The sequence below is a fragment of the Chlamydotis macqueenii genome, chromosome 10, assembly GCF_036417535.1.
Source record: "Chlamydotis macqueenii isolate bChlMac1 chromosome 10, bChlMac1.mat, whole genome shotgun sequence".
Taxonomy (NCBI): Eukaryota; Metazoa; Chordata; class Aves; order Otidiformes; family Otididae; genus Chlamydotis; species Chlamydotis macqueenii.
Genome location: NC_141565.1, coordinates 2,481,054 through 2,503,740, shown reverse-complemented (window position 1 = coordinate 2,503,740; position 22,687 = coordinate 2,481,054). Strand labels below are relative to the sequence as shown.

General features: G+C 42.0%; 1 protein-coding gene across 2 annotated transcripts in view; it reads left to right on the top strand.

The window, feature by feature from the left end:
• Nucleotides 1-22,687, top strand: part of SYN2 (synapsin II) — a 177,735-nt gene that overhangs the window by 55,599 nt on the left and 99,449 nt on the right. For both annotated transcript variants that reach the window (XM_086755664.1, XM_086755662.1), the window contains exons 2-4: nucleotides 11,502-11,559; nucleotides 14,013-14,104; nucleotides 17,791-17,947. In XM_086755664.1, the coding sequence (XP_086611790.1) occupies nucleotides 11,502-11,559; nucleotides 14,013-14,104; nucleotides 17,791-17,947 (307 nt within the window). The remainder of the gene's footprint in view (nucleotides 1-11,501; nucleotides 11,560-14,012; nucleotides 14,105-17,790; nucleotides 17,948-22,687) is intronic.

Below are 22,687 nucleotides of genomic sequence, written 5' to 3'. Positions count from 1 at the left end.
TTAGAACTGAGAATTAGTTTAATATCATAATATTGAGGTTTTGAATTAAGCCCTTAAAAGAATACTTTCTTCATGCTGTCAAATCCAGAAAAGATGCTCCAAGTACCATGGTTTGTACAAGGATCGAAATGATAAAGTGTTTTAAGACTCGGCTGCTACGTTTGAAGGTTGTGTTTTTGCAAAGCAGTAGTTTAGAAGGATTCGTATTTGCTGTTTCTGTTGCTCCATAAATCCGTCTCCATTTGCTGTGAAGCGCTCTGTGCTGCCTTTCGCCTCCAGCGCGGAGGCTAAGACGAGGCGGTCAGGAGGCGATCTCCCCGCTCTGGCTGTTACCTGGGCTGCTGCTGGCCTGTTGCTCGTTTGTGCTGATGAGGATGGGACGGGAACTTCACATTCACCTTGCTCCAGCACGGAGCTCTGAGCGACCTGATCCGGTTGGAGATGGCGCTGCTCCATGCAGGGGGTTGGACTGGGTGGGCTTTGACCGTCCCTTCCCACCCAAGCCCGTCTGTGCTTCTATGTTAAGTTCATTCCATCGTCGGGGACTAGACGCTGGCAAGCTCTCGGAGCTCTGGCCGTGGCCTGCCATTTTCCCTTCCTCCTCACATGACACAACTTTATGCATGAGGTTTTTCTGTGCTGGGAGAAAGAAAACTTAGGGAATCTAGTCCAGCTATTATTCTTTTTAGTAAATAATGATGCCTTTTTTTTTTTTTAACATTTAATTTTTTCAGTCTCTCAAACTAAGACAAAATGTAAAAAAAAAAAAGGCAGTGGGGGCTTTTGACCATGGACCTCTGTACTCGTGTACCTCCTCAATTTGTGAGAAGTACCCTGCAGCTCGGCGGCTGGCAGGTGCGGTGCGTTGGTGTTAATCCGAGACACGACTGCGACAAGGCTCCAGCCGTTTCTGTTCCCGCAGAGGGGCTGCGGCAGTGAGTTACTGCGCGTCGCTCCCGCTCTATTCGCAGCCTTTGATATTTCGGTCTCGGACCGACCCCCGGCCCGTTCCCCTGGCCGCCCTTCGGCGGACGAACCCCGGGTGTTTCCCCTCCCCGCCCGCCAGGTGGCGCTGCCGGCCGCGCTGCGGGGCTGGCGCGCGGCCTCGCTGTGACGTCATCGCAGGCGCGGTTTGGCTTTGGAAAGCGGGCGTCCTGATAGAGTTCGGGGAAACTGCGGAAGGTGTGAGGAGATGGAGAACTTCTGGCCTAAGTAACGGTGCCTGAAGGGGCAGAATGTGACCCGCGCAGAGAACAAACCCTTCGCACCGCGGCAGGCGTTATTAAAAGGCTCATCGTCACGACGGGCTTTATTAACAATCTCTGAGGTTGGTTTTGATTGCCCTTAAATCTTGGTGAAAGAAGCTGTGCTTCTGTACTACGTACCGATAGTGCATGTTACAACTGCATCGCCAAAAAATGAGATCCACTGATAAGAAATCTTTGAAAAAAGTACGTAAGATTCCATCAAAAAATGAGATCCATTAGTAAGAAATCTTAAAAAAAAATAGCAGAGAAGAGTCCGTCTGTAGCTGAGCAGCATGACTTGCTTTTGACACGCCTGCTGGGCAAAGGACTGCGGCAGGCGGTTTGTGCGGCTGGAGAAGCTCGGACTGCAGGAGCTTCAGGTGACGCTGCAGCACGTAGCGCTCAGCGGGTTGCGGCTGATTGCTGCGGAAAATAAAGTGGTAAAAGCTACTGGGGACATGAGTGAGCTTCTGAAGTGGTGTACACAGGACCAAAGATAGAAAATAATTAGAAATATTTTACTGGTTAGCTTTAAACAAAATAAGAACTATGTCTGCAAAGCCTGGTGAATTTTCTTTTGATTGTGCTGTTAGAAGTCTAGAGGTTACTTATTCATTTTGTTTTATTCTGGCTTTTTTTTTTTTTCCCCTGTTTCACAACTGAAAAAAGGAGGACTTCAGAGAAAATTGCCAGTCTGCCGCTGTGTGGGAGTGCGACACGAGAGCTGTCTCGAAGCAGTCAGTGCTGTAACTGCAGGCTGATCTGCGCTGGTGCAGTAGCAAACTAGAACGAGTGCAGCAGCCGTTCTTTCTTCAGCAAGTTACGCTTTCGGTGTGGATATCCCGGGCCTCTTGAGCTGGAAAGGTTTTCAACACATCCTGAATTTTTGTCCCAACAGGCCTTATTGTGGAATAATCAAGAAAATATTCTTACTCCGAATGTGGTTGTTTGTCCATGTTTTGTTTACTCACCAGGATGATCATCCTTGCCCAGAGTCATAAATTCACTAGTGAAAATATTTACCAGTAACTAGCTGCAGATTTTGCATCTTACGTAAGGGGGCTTGCACATGCCTGCTAGTTTGCTCTTTGCCAAATGGCAGCATCTTCGTGGGAAAAGTGCTCCCGTCGTTTTCTCTGACAGCTCCCGTCCAAGTGAATCAGCGCTGTGAGCTGCAGGCTCGTGGTTGCCCAAGGATCCGTAGTGGAGAGGTTACTGGTAGCATAAGCCACTTCCCAAAGTGGGCGGGTGCAGCCCTCAAAATGACGTAGGGCTGGATTCAGTTCATCTCCTGGGCATCCTCCACTAACATGTTATACGTTGCCAGCTGAATTTAAAGCGGTCTTTCCACGGTACAGTTCCTTGAGGGAAGATCTGCTCAAATCTCAGAGATTTTGGAACAACCTTTGCTATTGTGTGCAAAAGAGAACAGGTCCTGTTCTCAGCCCTATGGGCACGGGGGGAATTAATCCCATAAATGTGAATCGTTCCATTATGAAATGGTTACGCTTGCTGCGCTGTAATATGTGTCAAAAGAGAATGTTTGCATCTGAGTTGTTTTGTGTCTGTGACACTACAGTTTTCTTGGCAGTGGACGTCACATTTGGCAGCATTTAGTTGTTTAAAAAAAAAAAGGACAGTGCTCCACTGGGAAGGGGGAGAGGTGCTGGAATAGAGCTCCTTGTTGAGCCTCAGGGAGATTTTTTTTTTTTTTTTAATTCAGCTCCTAATTAGATGCACTATAAGCAAATAAAGTGTTTGCACAGCTGCCTACAAAAATCTAAACCTGTCAGACACTACTTTCATGAAAATTATTGTCCTATATCCTGGTCATGTTTCTCATCTTTCATGGCTTCCCCTTTGTCACAACATCCTTGAGACTTGCGGGATGTGTTGTGTTGCAGATCCCAATAGGCTTTACCTGACCTTTAATTTTATGGACTGTTCCAGTGTAAGAGTTTTTAAAGCCCATATTCCCAAGGTCAGCCTCGCCTGGGGAAGGGGTGGGTAATGCTCCCAGTCTGGTGGATTAGCTGTGGTGCCAGTTTACTGTATAGAAAAATATAACTCATTCACATCAGCAGTGCTGGAAAATTCTGTTGTTCTCTGATCCACAGTGGGAAGCTGAACATCCTGAGGAACATAGGCTGTTAGTTATTTGGCTTTTTAGATAATATTAAAATCAGTGAACCAAACATGGGTATTTTAAATACAGACAAAATTAGATGTGATTATACTCTTAATTATAATATTAAAATACTATAGTATTAGTTTAGTTTTATAACATACCTGGGAAGCTTAATTCTGTTTAGAAGAGGCTACTCACTTAGTGAAAGGGATAGAGTATTCCTCAAATATATTCCCTGCCATATTTTCAGCAGGACCCATTTATGCACGCTTCGCAGGAGCTAAAAAACAAGTACTGTCTTTTCAGGTCTTCGCTAATGTAGTATTCTGTTTGGAATTTTTTTAGTGGTGATTTGTTAGGATAAAAGCACTGGTATGTCTGAGAGTATGACCAGAGAAGGCATATAGTGAGGTTCTCTGCAAGTGGCAAAATGGTAATCTGCTACAGCATTCCATGTGTTTCCCTGCAACGTGGCATTTATAAAAAAAAAAAAAAAAAAAAGGGGGTTCCTAGGAAAAGTATTTCCTATTTTCTTGGGATGTGTTTGTACTGAGAATTGCCAGTATAATGTGTTTCTGATGGCTGTTGTAACTTGAGTGTCTTGAAGCAATTAGTTTTTCATGGCAGCATTTTGGACCCTCCTCCAAAGCTAGTGGGTAAATAAAATGCGTGTTTCTGAAGCTCATTTTTCCATAATAACTGCTAAATTAATATTTTTGTTGTGCCGAGCCCAGTGCGTGAAATCCTCCTTGCCGCGGTGGGGGGATTACATCAGCGGTACCACCGTGCTTTCTGATGCACTGCGGCTCTTGTTTAGAGTCGGAGGAGACTTGTGAGGCCGGTGGGAATGGGGTAGCGTACGTGCATGCGTGTGTCTGAGAGGGGAAAAAAACCCCCCTTAGCAATTTTCATTAATTCAGCTTAAAATAGGAGAGGAGCACAGAGAGCACTAGCAATTACTGGCCATTCAGTGTTGATGCCAGTGATTAATTTCCGTGTGGGTTTTGCTAATGTTGCGTTAAAAGCACAGAGAGCGCTCTCACTGCTGCTGTTCCTGTGCTTTTGCTGGTAGATCTAGAAACCGTGTGCAGGTCAGGTCCGTGCTACGTGCCACGCATCGCATCCGTCACTCCGCACAGGCATACACCTGAGTGTACGGTAACAAACTGTCTCCCCTGTTTTCAGCCAGCGCCTGCCTGTGACTGCCACCTGGCCCCTGCTGCTCTTTCGAACAGAGGTCGATACCAGCGCACCTGCCTTAACACCAGTAAAGCCAGAACAACGATCATGGATCTGTGACTGGAAATAGTTTTTTGACCAATCTGATATACATTTCTTTCTACAGAAGAGGGCAGCAAAAGACATGTACTCCTTCTTTACTGCATCTAGGAAGATCCTAAACCACGTTTCTTAAGTAGAGCTGTGGAGATGAGGTTTTCTAATTGATCTGCTCAGAGAAACAGGGCAGCATATGGCTGTCTGAAGTATAAACATAAAAGCATAAGTTCCAGTTGTGTGAAAAAAAATTGGAACAACTATTCTACACCGATGATTTGGGATCTTGATTCAAGTGGGGCCTCCAGTATTCCTGTAACATGAAGCGAGTGATAGAATGGGAGTAGACTCCAGATCTATGTCATGGAGATGAAAGGATCTCTGAGCCAAAGATCAAAGCAATTGCTGATCTGTGAAAAATGTTTTTGTCCTTCACTAATTTAAATCTAGTTCAGTATTGGTATGGCCACAGAAGTAACAGTTCAAAACAGAGAGAGGTAGATTCAGACTTGATATAAAGAAAAAAATGTTTATGCTGAGGGTGGTGGAGCACTGGCCCAGGTTGCCCAGAGAGGCGGTGGATGCCCCATCCCTGGAAACATTCCAGGCCAGGTTGGCCGGGGCTCTGAGCAACCTGATCTGGTTGGAGATGTCCCTGCTCCGTGCAGGGGGGTTGGACTGCTCCCTTCCCACCCAAACCCTTCTGTGATTCTGTTCTACGATTCTAAGTAATGCTTGTGGGGCTCCCCTTCTTTCATACCCCCTGTTGACTGGTTTGCTCAGAACCTCATCTATAGGATGAGCACAGAGGGGAGCTAGCTGGAGAGGTTTTTAGGATACGGTTTCTACATTAAGTGCAGGATCCTCAAAGGTGAAAATTCAAACAATGTGCTAGCCCAGCATGTTAGATGTGAAGTATCACCTTGTCATGTCTCCAGGCACAAAGGATTCCAGTTTTCTCACCTCACACAGTCACACGTCTTGCATTCAGAGTGCCTTAGAAGATTCAGGGTAGATAGAAAAATTAAAGGGCAGATACATTTCTGCTGAAGAGTTTATCAATAATGGGGATTCAGTCTCAAAGATTCTTTCACTCCGTGCTGATCTTTATGGCGTTTCAGACGTTGTCAGAAATTACCTTCTCTTAGTGTGACGTCTTTTAGGCTCACTTTATTTTCTTTATCTCAATAAGAAAAAAGAAAACTAAAATATCTCCAGGTGCTGTTTCTAGAAGGTTTGGTGTTTTTCTGTCATAAACCGAGCACCAGTGGCTGCACTGGTCTGACACTTTTGCCGCTTACTCAAGGTGATTCAGAGTGCCTTACTTTGTAAACAGTCGAAGAGCTCACTGACAGTTTGTACTGCTTGATCTTTGTTGTCAGCAGGATGAGCAGTTGGAAAGAACGGGCTTCTTATGTGGTAGGGAGACTTGGAAATGGCGAATTTAACTGCGTCACTTCAGCCTGCACTGTTATTGCGTTGGCTGTAATAGATTAAGGAACTTAGAGCAGCTGGTGCAGAATATGTAGTCTGAGTCTTAGAGCACTCAGAACCATTGAAACCTTAATCAGTATTTAGAATAGCCATATTCTGTAATTTGGCTAGTGATGTTTGTATAAAAGTTGGGACTTTCCGTTCCTCTCCTGAGTACAAAATATTTTCATGAACCGAGCCATGGGAAAGTGTGGTAGTCGCTCTGATGAGTCTAGCAGATTTGGAAAAGGTTATACTATGTTGCGTCACCTATGAGGTCTTCTAGCGATGAGGGAATGAACATTTACAAATACTTTCATTTGTCATCTAATTTAAAAATAAAAAGAGCCACAGAAATTAGGTGGTGACTGTAAATCTTGCACAGAAGTCATGGGCTGATGGTAAATATTACACAGGCGGGGTGGGGGATCTTGAGACACAACCAGAACGGCAGACTGGTGTTTGGTCTTGAAAGACTACTTGTTTCACCTCGAGTGGGCAGAAAATTAAGCTTTTTCAGTGAAGCCTGCTGTTCAAAAGACCTGGAAAATTGAAGCTCCAATGGGAGATTCAAGAGTGGGAGGCATTTTCTCCTTGATTAAATCTCCAGTGAAAACCCTGCGTTCAGGCACACAGCAGAGCGGCACAGAGATGAAAACAGCAAAGATGGTTCCTGGGCTGGGAGGCCTGTGCTGTGAAATAATAAAAGGGCTCTGTTTTGTTCAAATAATCAGACTACGGGAGATAACGTATATGCCAAGGCTGTAGGAGAATTTCTTAAAAAAACAAAAAAAAAGTCTAGCAATAAATTAGGAGAATTGAATCAGAGATTGTGGAAGCCTCTGAAGGTGCTACATATAAAACTATTCTGAGAAAAACAAAACCAAAAACCAAACCCCAACCCTTTCTCACCAGGGGGATGTGCAGCACAGAAAGGGATACGGAATAATTGCTGCTTAGTAAGCTTGCATTCTTTATTTCTAGATTGTTCATGCTTTCTTTTTTTTTATACGCTTTTAGAGGTGAATCTCTTTGGGCAACTTCTCCACTGTCAGGTCAGGAGAATCCGCTGGGAAATGTTTACTCTCTGCTTTTTCATGAGTTTAGCCATCACCAGTAAAGGGGATGGGGAAGGGTGTGGTGGTCCAGTGCCTCTGCAGCGGACAGGCTGTGCCCAGCCGTGGTTTATACGCGTGTATTTAACCAAGTCCTGTGCTCCAGGGTGCAGAAGTCAGAGAAGGAGAGCCCTGTACCAGAGGGTAAGCGTTTCCTACAGATGTTTTCTGCTGCCCTGTTCAGTTTAAACTGCTCGGGTGCTGTCGTGATCCTTGGTAAAACCGGGCAGATCGGCGATGAGGAAATCCCTTGAGCATGATAGAATTAACCGTGTGACAGTTCCAGTGCTGGGCCGTCGGGGACGACTCCACCACGTGCTGGTACACACTGCGGCCGTAAGTGCTTGGTCTTGTTCCTCGTCATTCTCTTTCCGTGTATTAGGATCGACCAGATTGGTGTGGTGGTAGCAGAGACAGTGGTTCCAAGATACACAGTGAAGGCTGAGACACATCATACAGGTGGAAACAATGCGATATCAAAAAAAAATAATGACTGTGTCATGCCATTGGGCACAGAAGAAAATGTTCAGAAATCAATTCTGTTGTGACCTAAATGAATTTAAAATATAGACTAGAATGCAGTTGTTTATGTTACCTTATTGGCGGAACCTAGCACTCTTTTTTTATAAGAACAGTATATAATATATATATATATTTCTATATCTATTTGTATATTTTATATGTTTTTTTTTTTTTTTTTGTAAGAACTAGTGTGCCACACTTTTTAAGTCCATGGAAGCCTGGCCGGTTCTGTGTGAGCAGTCTGCCAGAATGTTTACATGCATGTGATAATTCCAGTGAGCCGGTTATTGGAGGCTGCTGTGTACACACGCACACGTGCGTTGCCGTGCTGGAAGTGGGTTATGCTAGCTGTTTATAAATGGTGACAGTCAGCAATCTGTGTGCTCTAGAGGGTGCTCCTGTTCTAAACGGTGAACAAACCTTGGCCCCGTTGCAGTAAACTGGCCCTCTAATTATTTTTGAGCATACAACCTTCTTACTGCTGGGATCAGTCACCAGTTCCCAGTTCCCTGTTCTGGCGTGCCCAGAAATCAGCGTTCGAATGGAGCTGGTTCCTCTGCACGTTGTGTGCTTTGTACAGAATCAGGCTGCGAGTGCTGCACTGAACTGGCACGGGAAACGGGGGCACGCACCGGGTGAAAGCAGGAGGCTTGCACACGTGGGTGGTGCTTCGCTGGACTGGACCCCGCGTGCTGGCTGGGTGCGTGCTTTGGACCTTCGTAAAGACTGCCGCTGATAGGCGATTCATTGCGATGTTAAAGGATGCCAACTGGATAGATACAAACCTGTTGCATGCTAGCAGATGATTTTCCTGGTGATTTTGCTGCCAGGTGAAAGTACAACCAGTGTTCATGTGTTTGTTTATACGAAATGAAACCACGCTGGTCTCACGGCATAATAAGATCCTGCGGACCGTACGCGGATGCTGTGCGGCTTGAGGGAAGTATTTTGGGTCTGCTGTACGTATCTGAAGTGTGTTTAGGGATGACTGCTTCATTCACTGTCCTTGCCAACCCTCAGTGCGTGGTATGAGCTCATGCTGTGCTGCGGCTGTGGCACTGTATAGTCTATAGTTGTTCCGTTTTAAATGGGCAAGGTTTTTATCCAGAAGATGAATTGTGAAGCAAGAAATGCATCGATATTTCACATATTTTGGAAAGATTCTGACTGTACAAGGTTGTGCTAGTAACTCCAGCAGGCAGCATTCATACTAGTAGCTGGCTGTTTTCTCGGCATTTAAGCTTTGGAAAGCAACTGCTTAACCCAGCAAGTTTCAGATGGATAAGGGTGTAATGGTACCTCTTTCTTTCCTTCTCTTTTCTGCGTATAATGCAAGAAATCATCAACAATGGGCAGCCAAATGTCACTTGAATTGGGGCACACTTATTTTGTTAACTTTACTGATGCAAACTACGGTTCCGTGAAATCCTCAAAATCAAGAACACCAACGAATTCTGTTCCCCACCTCCCCTCAGCAAGACAAGTATTAATTTAAGCATATAATAAATGTCTTTATGACAGGATTGCACATTTCTCATATTGGAAATGGGAAATAATTCAAGCAGGGCATGACTGTATTTCCTAAGCACAGTAAAAAAATAAACACTAGTTCTGTCTCACAGCAAACTCACACATCTAGAGTTCGTCCTGAAATGACCAAATCATGACTTTTTGCTCTAAGTTATTTTTCAAAGATATCAAGACAAATTCTTGCAGTTCCTGGCTCAATATTTGGGAATATTATTGAATATTATACAGCTTTATAAAAGTTGGTTAAAGCTGTTGTGAAGTTAAGTCTCTTTAGATGTTTAAATGTCACCTTTGTTTTCAAGCCCCGGATTGCCTAGCGTCAGTACTTACCATTGCTGTTTGTTTTCAAAGCTGAAGGCGTGTGTTGAAATGTGAGTCCTGCCAGAGATGAGTTGTTTAGAGGTTGCCTCATCTAAATGATGTTTAAATAGAAAGACTGAATTTAAAGGAATAGCATCTCACTAATTAATAATTAACTCATGTTTCGAGCACATACCAATATGTGCAGTGGACTTAGCGCTCGTGGGGATCAGAATCCGAGTTTTAAATATTTTTTGAAGTGGTAAAACTTCACCTAGCACATTTAAGTTGTCTGTTGTTACGAATTGCTTTTCTCCTGAGGCAGACGTGGTGTTATCCTTGAACAGGACGCCTTCCTCTCTGGCCTGGCTTTCATGGACTCCTCCCAGGGTAATCCTTGGGGATGTCCTTGGTTTTCCTGCACCCATCAGATTAACGCGGTCCAGAGAATGCTTCAGCGTAAACAGGGTTATAAAACTTAAACCATGGCCAGACATCTTCAAAGTTGTCAAGAGGCAATATTCATATTCCCCAGATGGAATTTCAGAAAAAAATTGGAAAGAAAAATAAATGATGGGTGATAGTTGTTTAAGTGAGACTTGTGATACAGAGTATTTAACTTCTACTCTTGTTATTGGCAAAAATATTTGGTAATGTTACACTGGTATGCACCTCCTATGAGAAAATGAATTTCAAACTTCATATTTCATGTGTATTTATTACAAGAAAACAGCATAAACCAACCACGCAAATGCTTTCTTCATTGTTCTCTTCTTACCAATTGCGTATCGGCACAGAATTAATTGTTGGGCAGCATTTTCCTATGCCTTTGGAGTATAAACGCTTCCCTGCTGTCTGCCATCGTTATCCATAGCACCTAAGATATCCTTAAGATATATTTTGCCAAAGGCAACGTTTTTGTTGATTATTATGGTTTGGTTTTTCCACTCTTGATATCAGTGGTTGAACTCTTCTGGACCTCAGTGGGAAAAGGATTTTCCAAAAAGAATAGTGAATTGTTTTAATATGTAGCATACATTACTTTCCCTGATGAAATACGTTCATTTTGTCAGATGTTGAAAATGGACAAAATTACTTTTTTTTTTTTTTTTAACACTTGAGAAGATGTTCTGTGGTGTTCTGGTTTTGGATTGTGCAACAGATTTTCGCTTGCGTATAAGAAAAGTGGGAAAGGTAGTCTGAGCGTCGGCTTGAGCAAAGCAGGTGCAGAGACTGATGCCGTATCCCTTTCCCGGCTTCGGAGTGTCAGAGAGCTCCCTTTTATCAACAGGTTGTTGGTTTTTTAATTCCCATTTACTGCAGAGCAGATACGTGCTGCCTAAGGCATACAGCTGACAGTTGACTCAGGTCATAGTCTAGAAAAAGCACAACTGATTAGTAAATCAGATGCCCACAAATTTGGTGACAGCAGTCTCCAGTACCTCTGACACGCTCTTTAAAAACCATGCAAGGTTTCTAAGCCTAGTGTTTCTAATGAACCAGTTTTTCTAAGTAAGCTGAGGGGACTAAGTGGCTAAAGATGAACAGGAGTGGCTGTTAGGATGTTCACAGGGAAATGGGTTTCCACTGGCATTGTGGGATTTAACGAGAGCAGGATTACGTCTTCTCAGGGATACTCGTTCTGTATTAATAACTAATCATGAAATATGTGTTTCAGTGTACTTTAATGTTGAAAATCACATTATGTATGCTTTTTATCACAAAATGGTGTGTAGTGAGATGTTAGGGATACAGGGACGTCGAAGGAGAACTGTCAGTGTGTAGCAGGTCGATTCACTTAGTATATATGTGTAATTTCAAGCCAGTGAAGGCCGTACAGGAAGGTTTTATGTAGCTACTGATTACAGATACGTACATCCTTGACTTTCTCTCTCCCTTTTTTTCCTGTAGGGCCAAGGCTTTTCGTGGAAAAAAGATCCATGGAGAATATGACATAAAGGTGGAACAGGTAACTGGATGACTTAATCTGACTGTTATTTTTATAGTTGTGTATTTATACAAATACCTATGTATGTATAAACACACACCTCTGTGGAGGGATTTAAAAGACACACAGACGTGGTGCTTAGGGACATGGCTTAGCGGTGAACTTGGCAGTGGTAGGTTCATGGTTGGACTCGATGGTCTTACGGGTCTTTTCCAACCTAAACGATTCTGTGATTCTATATGCGTACATGTATAGATAGATAGATAGTCCTTCGTACTTCAGAAAAACTCACTAGTTAAGTAGCATGCTCAAAGATTTGATTATGTTTCATTCTGAAGTGGCTCTTTAGAGGATTCTGACCATAATTTGCACAAGATTAAAAGCATGTCGTGTTGGAGACTGAATTTCCCAGACACTCCAGGAATTACATGTTGTGTTTCTGTATTGCTAATTCCTTCACTTAAGAATACACATACACCCTGGCTGCAGTGCTAGCATGTGGATTTTTAAAAAAGCACTGAATAAATATGGAGATATAATTCAGGGTGCATTAGAATTACGGCTGTTTAATTTTAGCTATATATCTGAAACTAGGGAGGCAGATAAGTCTTTTCACTGCTTTTCAATCTTGAGTTCCATGAATAGATGCTACTGTAGAAAGCTTCAGTACTTAAACTGAATTGTTTTGTCATTGGAATTTCAAAGAGTAAGGGAAAATTATCACTAGCTATGTAGATTCAACTTATCTAAATTCACCATAATAGTACATCATCTAACTTGCTGCATTCTTTACACCACTGAATATCTGTTGATGTTCTTGGCTGGGAAACGTGGAAAGGTTTGCCAGGGATCTTCAAGACTATTGAGAGAGAGACAGGTAAAGAAAGACAAGCTGTTTTGTCCCAAAATACCACTCACACCTAGATCAGAGCATGCAGTGGACATCATGCACACTGTCTCTTTAGTAGAATCATAGAATCACAGGATGGTTTGGGTTGGAAGGGACCTTCAAAGGTCATCTAGTCCAACCCCCCTGCAAGGAGCAGGGACATCTCCAACTAGATAATAACAAAAGCTCTGTGTGAGAGTGGAATTTCCTTCATATGGTCTCTTGTAGGACCAGCACCACCTTTAATCAGTAAGAGACTGACAGCTTCTGAGCCCTACTGATCACTTCGTGACACGCCAACACTGACAGTTGTGTATGGAGTTACGAACAGCTGCCTCCGTGTTCTTTTGCCAGTACCAGAGAGCATGACTGTATTTTTATACTGCTCACAGCAACCTATCGCATGCAATATTTTGTGTCATGTACTAAGCATTTAAACTGCAAAATGTATGTCGTGAATCCTTGCAGTAGTTTAATATGGTTTATTAATTGGAGAGAATAGTTGTCAATCTCAGATTAAACAGACTTTAAATGATTCTTTAACTTTGGCACTTGTGCAAATGTTTCCGTCTCTCACCATTTGCACTGTTTTTACAATCATCTGAAAACTGGCCCTCGTGTTTAGAACATGGTGACACCGATCCAAGGAAGTACGTAAGCATATGGAGAGACATCCCCGCTTGAGATGAAGCCCGTTCTTCAGCAGTTCAGTTGAGGGCAAGGGTGGGGAGAGCAGCCAACGCCTGCCCTACCTGAACACCAAGTTCTGAGAGCCTTGCAGGGGTTTCACTTGGGAAGACTTTTGGCGATAACATTTTCCAAGAGGCAACTGATGAGAATTCTGACGCGCTCTATTCTGTATTGGTGTCTGGGACAGCAAAGACGCTTCTGTTTATCCGCTAGAAGACAGTTGGCTGCATTTCAATTATTCTGCTGTGTAATGTTATTGTAAAGTGCCTTGAGAGCCTGAGCTGATGAAAGGCTGTGGAAAAATGAAAAACATCCTGTCCTTTCCTTTCAAATAACTGGAGATTCAGAGTATGGAAGTGATGCCTTTTAAATTCCGCATTTCCAGTGTGAGAAGATACTTTGAGAGAGCTCTTTATTTGTGAATTTTGTGCGTCAATTTTTTATTAGCCCCAGATCTTTTAAAAGGAAAAGAGAAGGTACATAAAGGAAATAGAAAGGGGTATATTATATGAAGAGACAGTAAATGCTATAAGCAAATATGTATTTATTACAATTATTTTAACATTGGTTTTGTACTGCTTTCTTCAAGATTTTAGGTAACTGTTGAGTCTGTATTAATACCTGTGATAACATCATACAAAGCAAAAATACAGTCTCTGCACTTCCCTGTAGACATGAATGACTTGCTGCTGCTCCGCAGTCCTTTTTCATGAAGTTCTTTTATTTTTTGCTGTCTTTGTAGTGGAATTTATTCAAGTGTGATGTGTCGTATGTGGCAAACGCTGTTGGATAAATGTATATTGTCAGCAGTTCAGGTACTAGTACTTAAAAGAAGGGATTTAGGAAAAAAAGGTAAAAAAAACCAGACTAACTAATGTGAATCTTCTTTTCATAGGCAGAATTTTCAGAAATCAACTTGATAGCCCATGCTGATGGCAATTACGCAGTAGATATCCAGGTGTTTCGAAATGGCACTAAAGTTGTCAGGTAAGAGAACCTGAAACAGCAAAAAGCAGTAAATGGCACAAGGTGTATGCGTGTGAAAGGTACTGAGTGATTTTTTTCTGTACGTGCGATAGGGATTTTGACTGTGATCACATGAAGGATGGATTTGGTGAAGATGGGACTGAAGTCTGGTGTAAAGAATAGGTGACTGGGAGTTTGGGTTATTGCTTTGGGTCTTATCAGAAATTAGACAGTCTCGGTGATTTTGTACGTGCTGGACCTTTCCAGATGAGCAGTATTTATTTCCACTGTTAAATATTTTCTATTTAAACAGACCAAGTCATAGCACTCCTCTCAGGAGAGTTACTGGAATATCACTGTCTGTTTGAAAGATTTCTGTTTAAAGGCCTGAGATTTCCCAATATGCTGTTTAGTCCAAAAAGGATGATTCCAACTGGAGGTAGGGTAATTTCACCCTTTTTTTTTTCAGTGAGGATGTCAACAACCCTGTAAGTGTAAGGGGAGAAAACAGAGGTACATCTGGGCAAAGCAAAAGCTTAAGTAAGTGTTAGCAAAATCATTTCAGGCAGTCCTGTATTTTCTCTGATTTCTGGGAATTACTCTGATTTTGGCCAGAGCAGCTACTGATGAGTCAAGCGTAGCAGTTGTTTGGCCTTCAGACAGGTCGATCGAGCCGCTAACGGTGACCTGGCAGCTTACTGCGTGTGTTTGTCTTCAGGGAAGAGCGAGTTCAGGGAGCTGGAGAGCACACAGCATGTCTTGTATCTTCATGTTTGTGCGTGACATCTGTCCAAATAAAAGATTTGTAGATTTCAACTCATTCATGTAAAAAAATCAGGGGAAAAAAATACTGACAATAAGTGCACTTTATGCTTTAAAACTCACAACTGCTTAATCTCGTGTGTGTTCTAAAAATACTGCAGCTTAATAAAACACCCACTTAAGCCAAATCCACAAGATTATTTCCCTAGAAGAGTAAGAGATTTGATTTTTTTTTAAGGTTTGTTTGTGTGTTTGGGTTTTTTCCCCAAGGATAGAAGTTTTGGAGCCAGGAAATCTTGATCACTGCTCCTTAGTGGCTTTTATGTAGAGAATTTTCCAAACAGAACAAAAATGCTGGGCCAAGTTAGCATCAAAACATGTCAATACTTAATGTGGGTTGGGAACTTGGTACAACTGCTGCTTATGTTCAGAAACAAAGAAATCTTGTCGTGTCATCAGATGACTGTGATAATGAGATGACAAAGGATTTTATAGTATTATTGGCTTTATGGGTCATTTATTTAACCAAATGGAACTACCTGAAGTTGACAAATGTCACTCAAATCTATGAAATATCTGCTTGTGTGTGCATGCTCTGGTGTGAGAGGGATATGCAGAGATGATGGGACAGCAGTTCTCTGTTTCTGTGACAACTTACCTGGAGATCTAGAGTATTTTTGAAAAACAAAAGCATTTTTCATATATGTTCTGTATCTTCAGAGAAGGGCTAGTCTTTGTTGCTGTAAGCCTAGTCGCTTTGTGAAGTTCATTGCCTGAAGCTTGGAATGTGCTTCTTGTGTCACGAAGGGACACAGAGATAGTGATGGATGTTACATTTTCAGTTGATAAGAAACTTCATTTGAAACGCAGAGTTAAGTATGGGTCAGGCAATAGGATGTGTGGCATGTGCCTTTGTTTCCGTCTCATCTATCGAGAGAAATGGGAGACGCTGCTGGTCCCACCAGTGTCAGAGTTGATACTGGAGATGGGCTACGAGGGTGTGGCTAAAAGGGCCTGAATACGGAGGGGGAAAGCCTCATGTGTTGTTAGTGTGAGGTTCCAAGTGACCTTGTATCATAGATTTATGAGAAAAGTACTAGTAAAATTATAGAGATTTCAATGACAAAATTCTGCTGCCGCAGTTTAGGAGGAAGAGACTGTGTAACAGGCACCTGCTTGTTTCGTTATTGTGAATGAAAATCAAACTGTGAAAAATTGTATCTTGTGTTACATAACGCTGAGATTTTTGGATCTTACAGATGCTTCAGCCAGGATTAAGATTTTTCTCATGACCTTTCATATCCACCATCATTCTGTCCAGCAGTAATAACAGCATTAGAACAATTATGTGAACTTATCATGTCCCTTTGAGGAGTTTTTTCAAAGCAAAATATGTAATTTTTTTTTTTAAAGTACATTCCCCCAATTCCCCAATTGTTTCATTAAATTGATAGTTTAAAGGACGCTTTCTGTTCTTTACTTTTATTTAAAAACACAGTGCTGGCCTTGAGAGGATGTGTAACCCCGTTAGCGCTATTTGTAACGGTGGAGGGGGTCTCTCTTCCACGGAGTGGTCTGCAGTTTTGCTTGAGGCGTCATTAGTCCCCGAAGTACTATACTCACGCTGTGCCGGTAAATTGAATTTCCTTCTTTCAAACACTTGGCACACCACCATGAAACCTCGATCAAATATGCTCAGAACTATGCTACAAATATTTTTTTTAAAAAAAACCCAACCTTGTTAAAGGCAAGCATTTCTTTACAAGTTCTGGTCGTTGGTCTGCCGTGCCATTTTAATGGCTCTGACAGCAAATCTCTGCAGTGTTGCTGTTGCCAAACCAGGCGTTACGTTTGAAAGCCAGCTGAAGAATCTCGCTAATACACTGTGACTGCTGCGTTCAGGCTGGAATCTCAAAACTGCTTAAGGAATTTTAACATTCATTTTACTTGTGTTTTGTTTTACTGGAGTGAGATTTCTGAATAATTTTGTAATCTTCAGCCTTTTCCACTCCGGTACACAGCTTATATTTATTAAGGCATGTACATAATTACACTAATTTACCACACTAATTTGGTTTACCCTGCAGTTATACCTCTTTTAGGAGGTTGATAGCTCCAAGCTAGTCAGTGGTTTTTTCACCTGTAAAATTTGAAAATAGAAGACAATGTTTCAACAGTCAAGTTTAGGAGCGAATTGCCCCTGGACTGGTGGCTCTGTCCTGTTGGGTTGTGTCTTCTGCTGCCCATAACCTGCTTTAGGAAGGGTTTGGGTAGGGTGGAGGTGGTGTCAGACTGCTCTCAAAGGTGCGTGGTAGTAGGACAAGAAGCCACAGAAGTTCAGAAGGAGAAATCCTGATCAGATACAAGAGAGAAAGGGGAAAAAAGTACAGTTGTAAATTTAGAAATTAATTTTTGTAAGTGTATTGATCAAAAGTTGAGTTTGATCATACCGATTATGGTATGATTCCTTTTGCGAGCAGTGGGATTGCTTCATCTCCTACTGTCTTTAAAACACTCTGACAATATAGCTGTGAAAAAAAAATTGTTCCCAAGAAGCTTGAGTTTCTGGCAGGTACATTTGCCTGCTTTGGTTTTGTCATTGCTTGGGAACCGGTGTACGTAAGCGAAGAACACGCTCAGAATGTGTATGTATGATTTACCTGTCAGAGGGAAAATGACCTGAAAAGCCACGATAATTTGTCTCTCCTCTTGATGGAGTCACGTTACTGACGGGGTGCTGATGTTTCCTGTTAAGAAATGGTGCAGTACAGGTTTTCGTAAAGCCATAACAGTTCTTTCTGTCTCCTAGCATTTACCTCTGTCCTGAGTGTTCCTTTAGTACTTCTCCATCCATCAGCTAGACATTTTTCCCTCTTAAGATTTTGCTGTTGAAGAAAAAAATAATTTGATCATTGACTACTAGCAACGTCTCTTTTCCTCGCTAGGTCTTTCAGGCCCGATTTTGTCCTTGTCCGACAACATTCATTCAGTATGGCAGAAAATGAAGATTTCCGTAACCTGATCATCGGCATGCAGTACGCTGGCATCCCTAGTGTCAACTCCCTGGAATCCATCTACAACTTCTGCGACAAACCGTGGGTGGTAAGTGCTGCACCTGAAGTTCTTCTGGTGCAAAACCAGCCAGTGACTTTTTTTTTCTTTGCTTGTGCAGTTCCCTTTCGTGAGTAGTGAGTATCAAACTGCAAAGCTGCTTAGCAGAGCAGTGGAGCAATGGTGAAAGGAATAAAAAATAAACGGAGGTATTTCAATCGCTTTTCAAAGAGCCAGTGTAGGCAGTGTGGAGACAGAGAGCAAAAATATTTGTAGTACAAATAATGAAATAAGTGAGGAAGCTAACGGAAAGCCTGTCCGCTGGTACCATACTTCCTCAAGTGAGGCAAGTCTATTTATTCACAATTTGTCTGGGAAAAGCAAGCTGAGAATATTTTTCATATTTGTGGTTTTGAACATAATTTAAACAGACTTTTAGCCAGTGTTTTCCTCATGCCTGCAAAATTTTTGGGGCTATGCTTTAGCAAGGGAATCTGAAACTATTAGTTCACTCATTTGAAAGCTCTTTTCAGAGTGGAGTGCGTCTCGGGTGGGAGTTAGTCTGGTTACAGCTAGGGTAACGAGGTACGCTGGAGAATCGCTGATATTTGCCGTTCCTGGTGTAGAAGCCACTTGGGTTTTTCATTACGTGCTTTGTAGTTGTGGAGGTAGAATCTGGTGATCTTTTTGGTTCATAGTAAACTAAACAAGAGTAGCAACAAGTTAAAATGTGGTGCTGTGAAAGGTGATTATCAGTGGTGCTGTCACTGTTCCTGTAACAGAGGTATTCAGTTGCCCAAACGCTAATTAAACTTCAGAGAACACCACTTGTCATAAATAGCCAGAGCTTCATAATTTTTCCCTCTGATGTCTGGGTAAGGAAAGAACAGTTATCAGTATTTTTCACACCGAAGAAAAATTTTACTGTAATACTTTTTATTGCCTTGAAGATGTTTAATTTTTCACACTTCCTATGAAAATCCCTTCAGAAAATTGCCAGCAGATTTTACCATGTATGTCTTGCGGCTAATTTTATCATACTTTTATATTGCAGTAAACGACAGTGGGGAATAAATAATTGACGGAGCATTTGTAACTTCTCAGAATAGATATTGTACATTGCTGAACCCGTTGTTTCAGTGCATCACATTTTCTGTCTGTGTGGCGTTTCTTAATGCTTTGATTCATTGTCTGCAGTAAAGCTGGGCAATGAAGCAGTAACGGTAGCATTTATATGCAATAATGACGCAGTAAAAGGTAAATGAATAATTCCTCCTTGTACTGCTCTTCTGGTGGCACCAGTGTCATGGCTGTTCTTCCACCAAGCCGAGAAAGATATCTCTTTCTTACAACTGATCTTGTGGCACACAGAATTTCTCTGCTGATTTTTCACTCTTGTAATACTAACTGGGAGTAACTAGGTGGTGTAGGAATATTTAATGTAGTAACTGGAAGATCTGGCAAAAGCAAATCCAAGGTCACGTGTGGAAAATAATTGTCATATTCTGTATTGTTTTTTGTTCTATACAGTACATGTCACAAACAAATTATAAAGTGTTACGCTTCTAAGGTCTCATTTGAATTTAGAGCTATAATAATTTAAAACCAGTCTTGAATTATGGTAGAGCTTTGTTAGGGTGTGACATAACAGTTCATGACTAAATGGCTCTCTTCGGAATTGCCTTATCTGTATCTTTGCAAAAATTCCCTTTTTAGCTGAAATTTCTGTCGTTTCTCTCTGTCTAGATAAGGATGAAAGTCCCTGCTGCCAGCCGTGGGCTGGTTTGGGGTGCCTTATAGTGCGCTCCTCAGCCTGTTCCTGCGTGCTAGCGCCGACCGCACAAACCGTTGCTGCCCATCTGTGCTCCTAGACGTGCTTCAGGCTGGGGAGTCAAGCAGTGTTCCCTCTGTTAACATGACACACATTTAAGTTGAACTAATACAAACTTAGTTCTGCTGTTTTTTTTCTAGTTACAGTTTAAGTATTCTGCACATTCCTTGATCAGAAACCAGCTCAGCATTTAGAGCACTGTTGAAAGGTGTTGAACCACCTGCCAGTCTCACCTCATAGACCAAACTTCATGGTTTGGTGAAACTGAAATTGCAGGTTTGCAGTTCAGATTATTTTCTTACTTAAATTTCTGTTTTTTTCATCATGGCTTAAATCCTAGAATTCACTCTAATTCTGATTACATTTTATATTATTTGTAGTCTTAGCATTCATATCGAAAGAAAAGTAGGTTCCCCTTCATACACACATGTATCTTTTCATAAAGCACGTCTCACTGGCAGAAAGAATATTCAGCACTCATGAGTGCCCCTGGCAGTTCTGCAGTAGTGCAGGGAAGCAAGCACGTGCTCAGACTTACCACTGATTAGCCCCTTTCCTTCAGAGCAGGTAAAGGATGCTTTTCTGGACAATTCCTCTGTTAACAAGAATGACTTGATACTTTTCTCAGAGCTATTGCTATAAAAATTGCAAGCTCAAAAGCGTTATGAAAAATTAGAAATCAGAACTGTAGATAAAGCCATAAGTAACCGTCTTTATTAATTGATGAAAAATAGATTGATTTTCCTGCAGGTAAAATTTGAGTGGCAGAAGTGAATTGCAATTTCTATAACAGTGGAAAAAAACCAGGGTGTCCGGTGGAATGGGCCTTTAAGGGATGAAAGATGATTGAGTTGGTCATGGGCAACTGATCTTTCTTACATCAGTGTAAGATGGGGAGTAGTACAGACTTGCTAGGAGGGGACGTCAGGAAAGTTAGGCTAGTGATAAAGGGCTATGGGATGAAAAGTGAGTTAGAATCCAACTTATAAGATCTTTGGTTTTTAAATTACAGTTCAGGTAATCAGTATCAGGTCTTTGCTTCTTGTAGAACATACAGCTCCAGATGCACAGCGTCTCTCTTCATCCAGGTTCACATGCGGCATTGCGAACTGAAGCACCTGCCTGTAATTTTCAGCAGAACTCTTTTCGTACTGTCTCTGCAGGGACGCGTGGGTTTGTACGCCTTTGGCAGTTGACAGTCAGCAAATCTGCGTTTGACCTGAGGTGCATTATCGAAAGGTGGGATGTGGTGGGAAGGTGGCCGGGAACACACTGAAAACATTTCTGAAGACAAGTCTTGAAGCTTGGATTTTCTGGTGTCAGGGCATAGACAGTTCCTTTGAATGCATGTCAGAAGTTCAAAGCACTGTATAGTCCTTTGAAAATTCAGGATGCTAGCGACCATGGCAAAGAAAATATTGAAACGAACGTGTGTGGTGAGATGTTTGCACACTGAAATATGTTAATGATTTGGGATTATTACAGTACCTCTGTTATTTCACTGCTGTGATAATACTCACCACCCACCTCATGAAAATTCATGAGCCTGCCTTGTGGGATGGATTTCATTTAAATGCTGGTAAGGATAGCAGAAAGCTACTTACCTGGGGGAAAGCATGCGTTTTATACGTAAAGACTGAGTTCTTTGTTAGGGAGTGCAAGCAGAGCTGCCGAGGAACTGTTTTAAGGTTCGTGCCCTCTCTCACCACATTGGAATCTTTAATTGCGTTGTCATCTTGCAAAGTAATGAAGTAATAGTCTTGTGCATGGCTTGTCCGGTTCAAACGAGATAAAAATTCTAGCTGGCTTAATTTACTATTACATCGAGGTAAGGTGTATATATACTTTGGTCATCGGACTCGTGATCCATCTTATAATTTTAGTTATGGTGTGCAGAACCTGTTGTAAAGCATGTATGAAATTTTTGTAATAGTAAAAAGAAGAAAAAAAGCATAATTAATTAGCCAAAGTTATGATTTTATATTATTTAAAGTAACAATCCAGATACTTCTCTTTTCCTTTGGCAAATGTAATTCAGGAAATAGTGAGGCATTCCTGAACTCCGGTTTATGGGATTGTAGGTAGCCTTTCTGATAGTACGCAGTGTAAGTAAGCAAAGTAAGTAATTGTGGAGGCCAGAAGTCACTGGAAAATGTGATGATAATGACAGTGCTCGCAGTAATAGGTAAAATCTCATGCTTATGATTCAGGCTGGGGAAATAATATTTTAAAAAACCCCATGATTTTCCAGTGTATTGGGTTGAACTTTTAAAAAATTTCTTCTGTCCTGCATGCATCCTTTAGCATACTTCCTATTTCTGTGAAATTTGCATGATTAGCTCTTCACCCGTACTGCGTGTGGCAGATTGCCAGTGAGGTGGAGTTAACTGGTGAGTACACCAAAGGCGCGGGCTCTGACTGACTTGCCGGGGCCGGCAAGGTGCGGTGTCCGTGGCTGCTGTAGGTGGAACACTTTATTGCAGTTAAACCTGAGCTCTGACGCACTAATTACAGGCATTAGCGCAGCTGGATTGCTACTCTACGTTCAGCTCGTGGTAAGCGTTTCAGCACTGCAGAGATGACAGAATTGCTGCGATTGTATAGACCGGGTGTATATGATTGAAGAGAAGGAAAATTCTCAAAGAACCAGTCCAATTCCATGGTATCAGTTCTTGTTCCTTTACTGCAGAGGGAAAACATAGCAGCATCTCTAGCTGGCTGTCGGAAGTAAAGGGGAAAAATAGGAACCGTGTTCTGGTCAGAATCTGGCAGAGGGGAACTACAGCCCAGCAGACACACATCTGTGTTGTTTTAAAGACAGCTGAAAGATCCTGGCCTTTTTCACATGGAGCTCCAGATGCGAAGCCATCTTGTACCGAACACCTTCAGAAGGTCATTGGGACTTTGTCTGCTTCACTGTAGGAATTTGTTGTTATTTAGGGCTGTAAAAGTGCCATAGA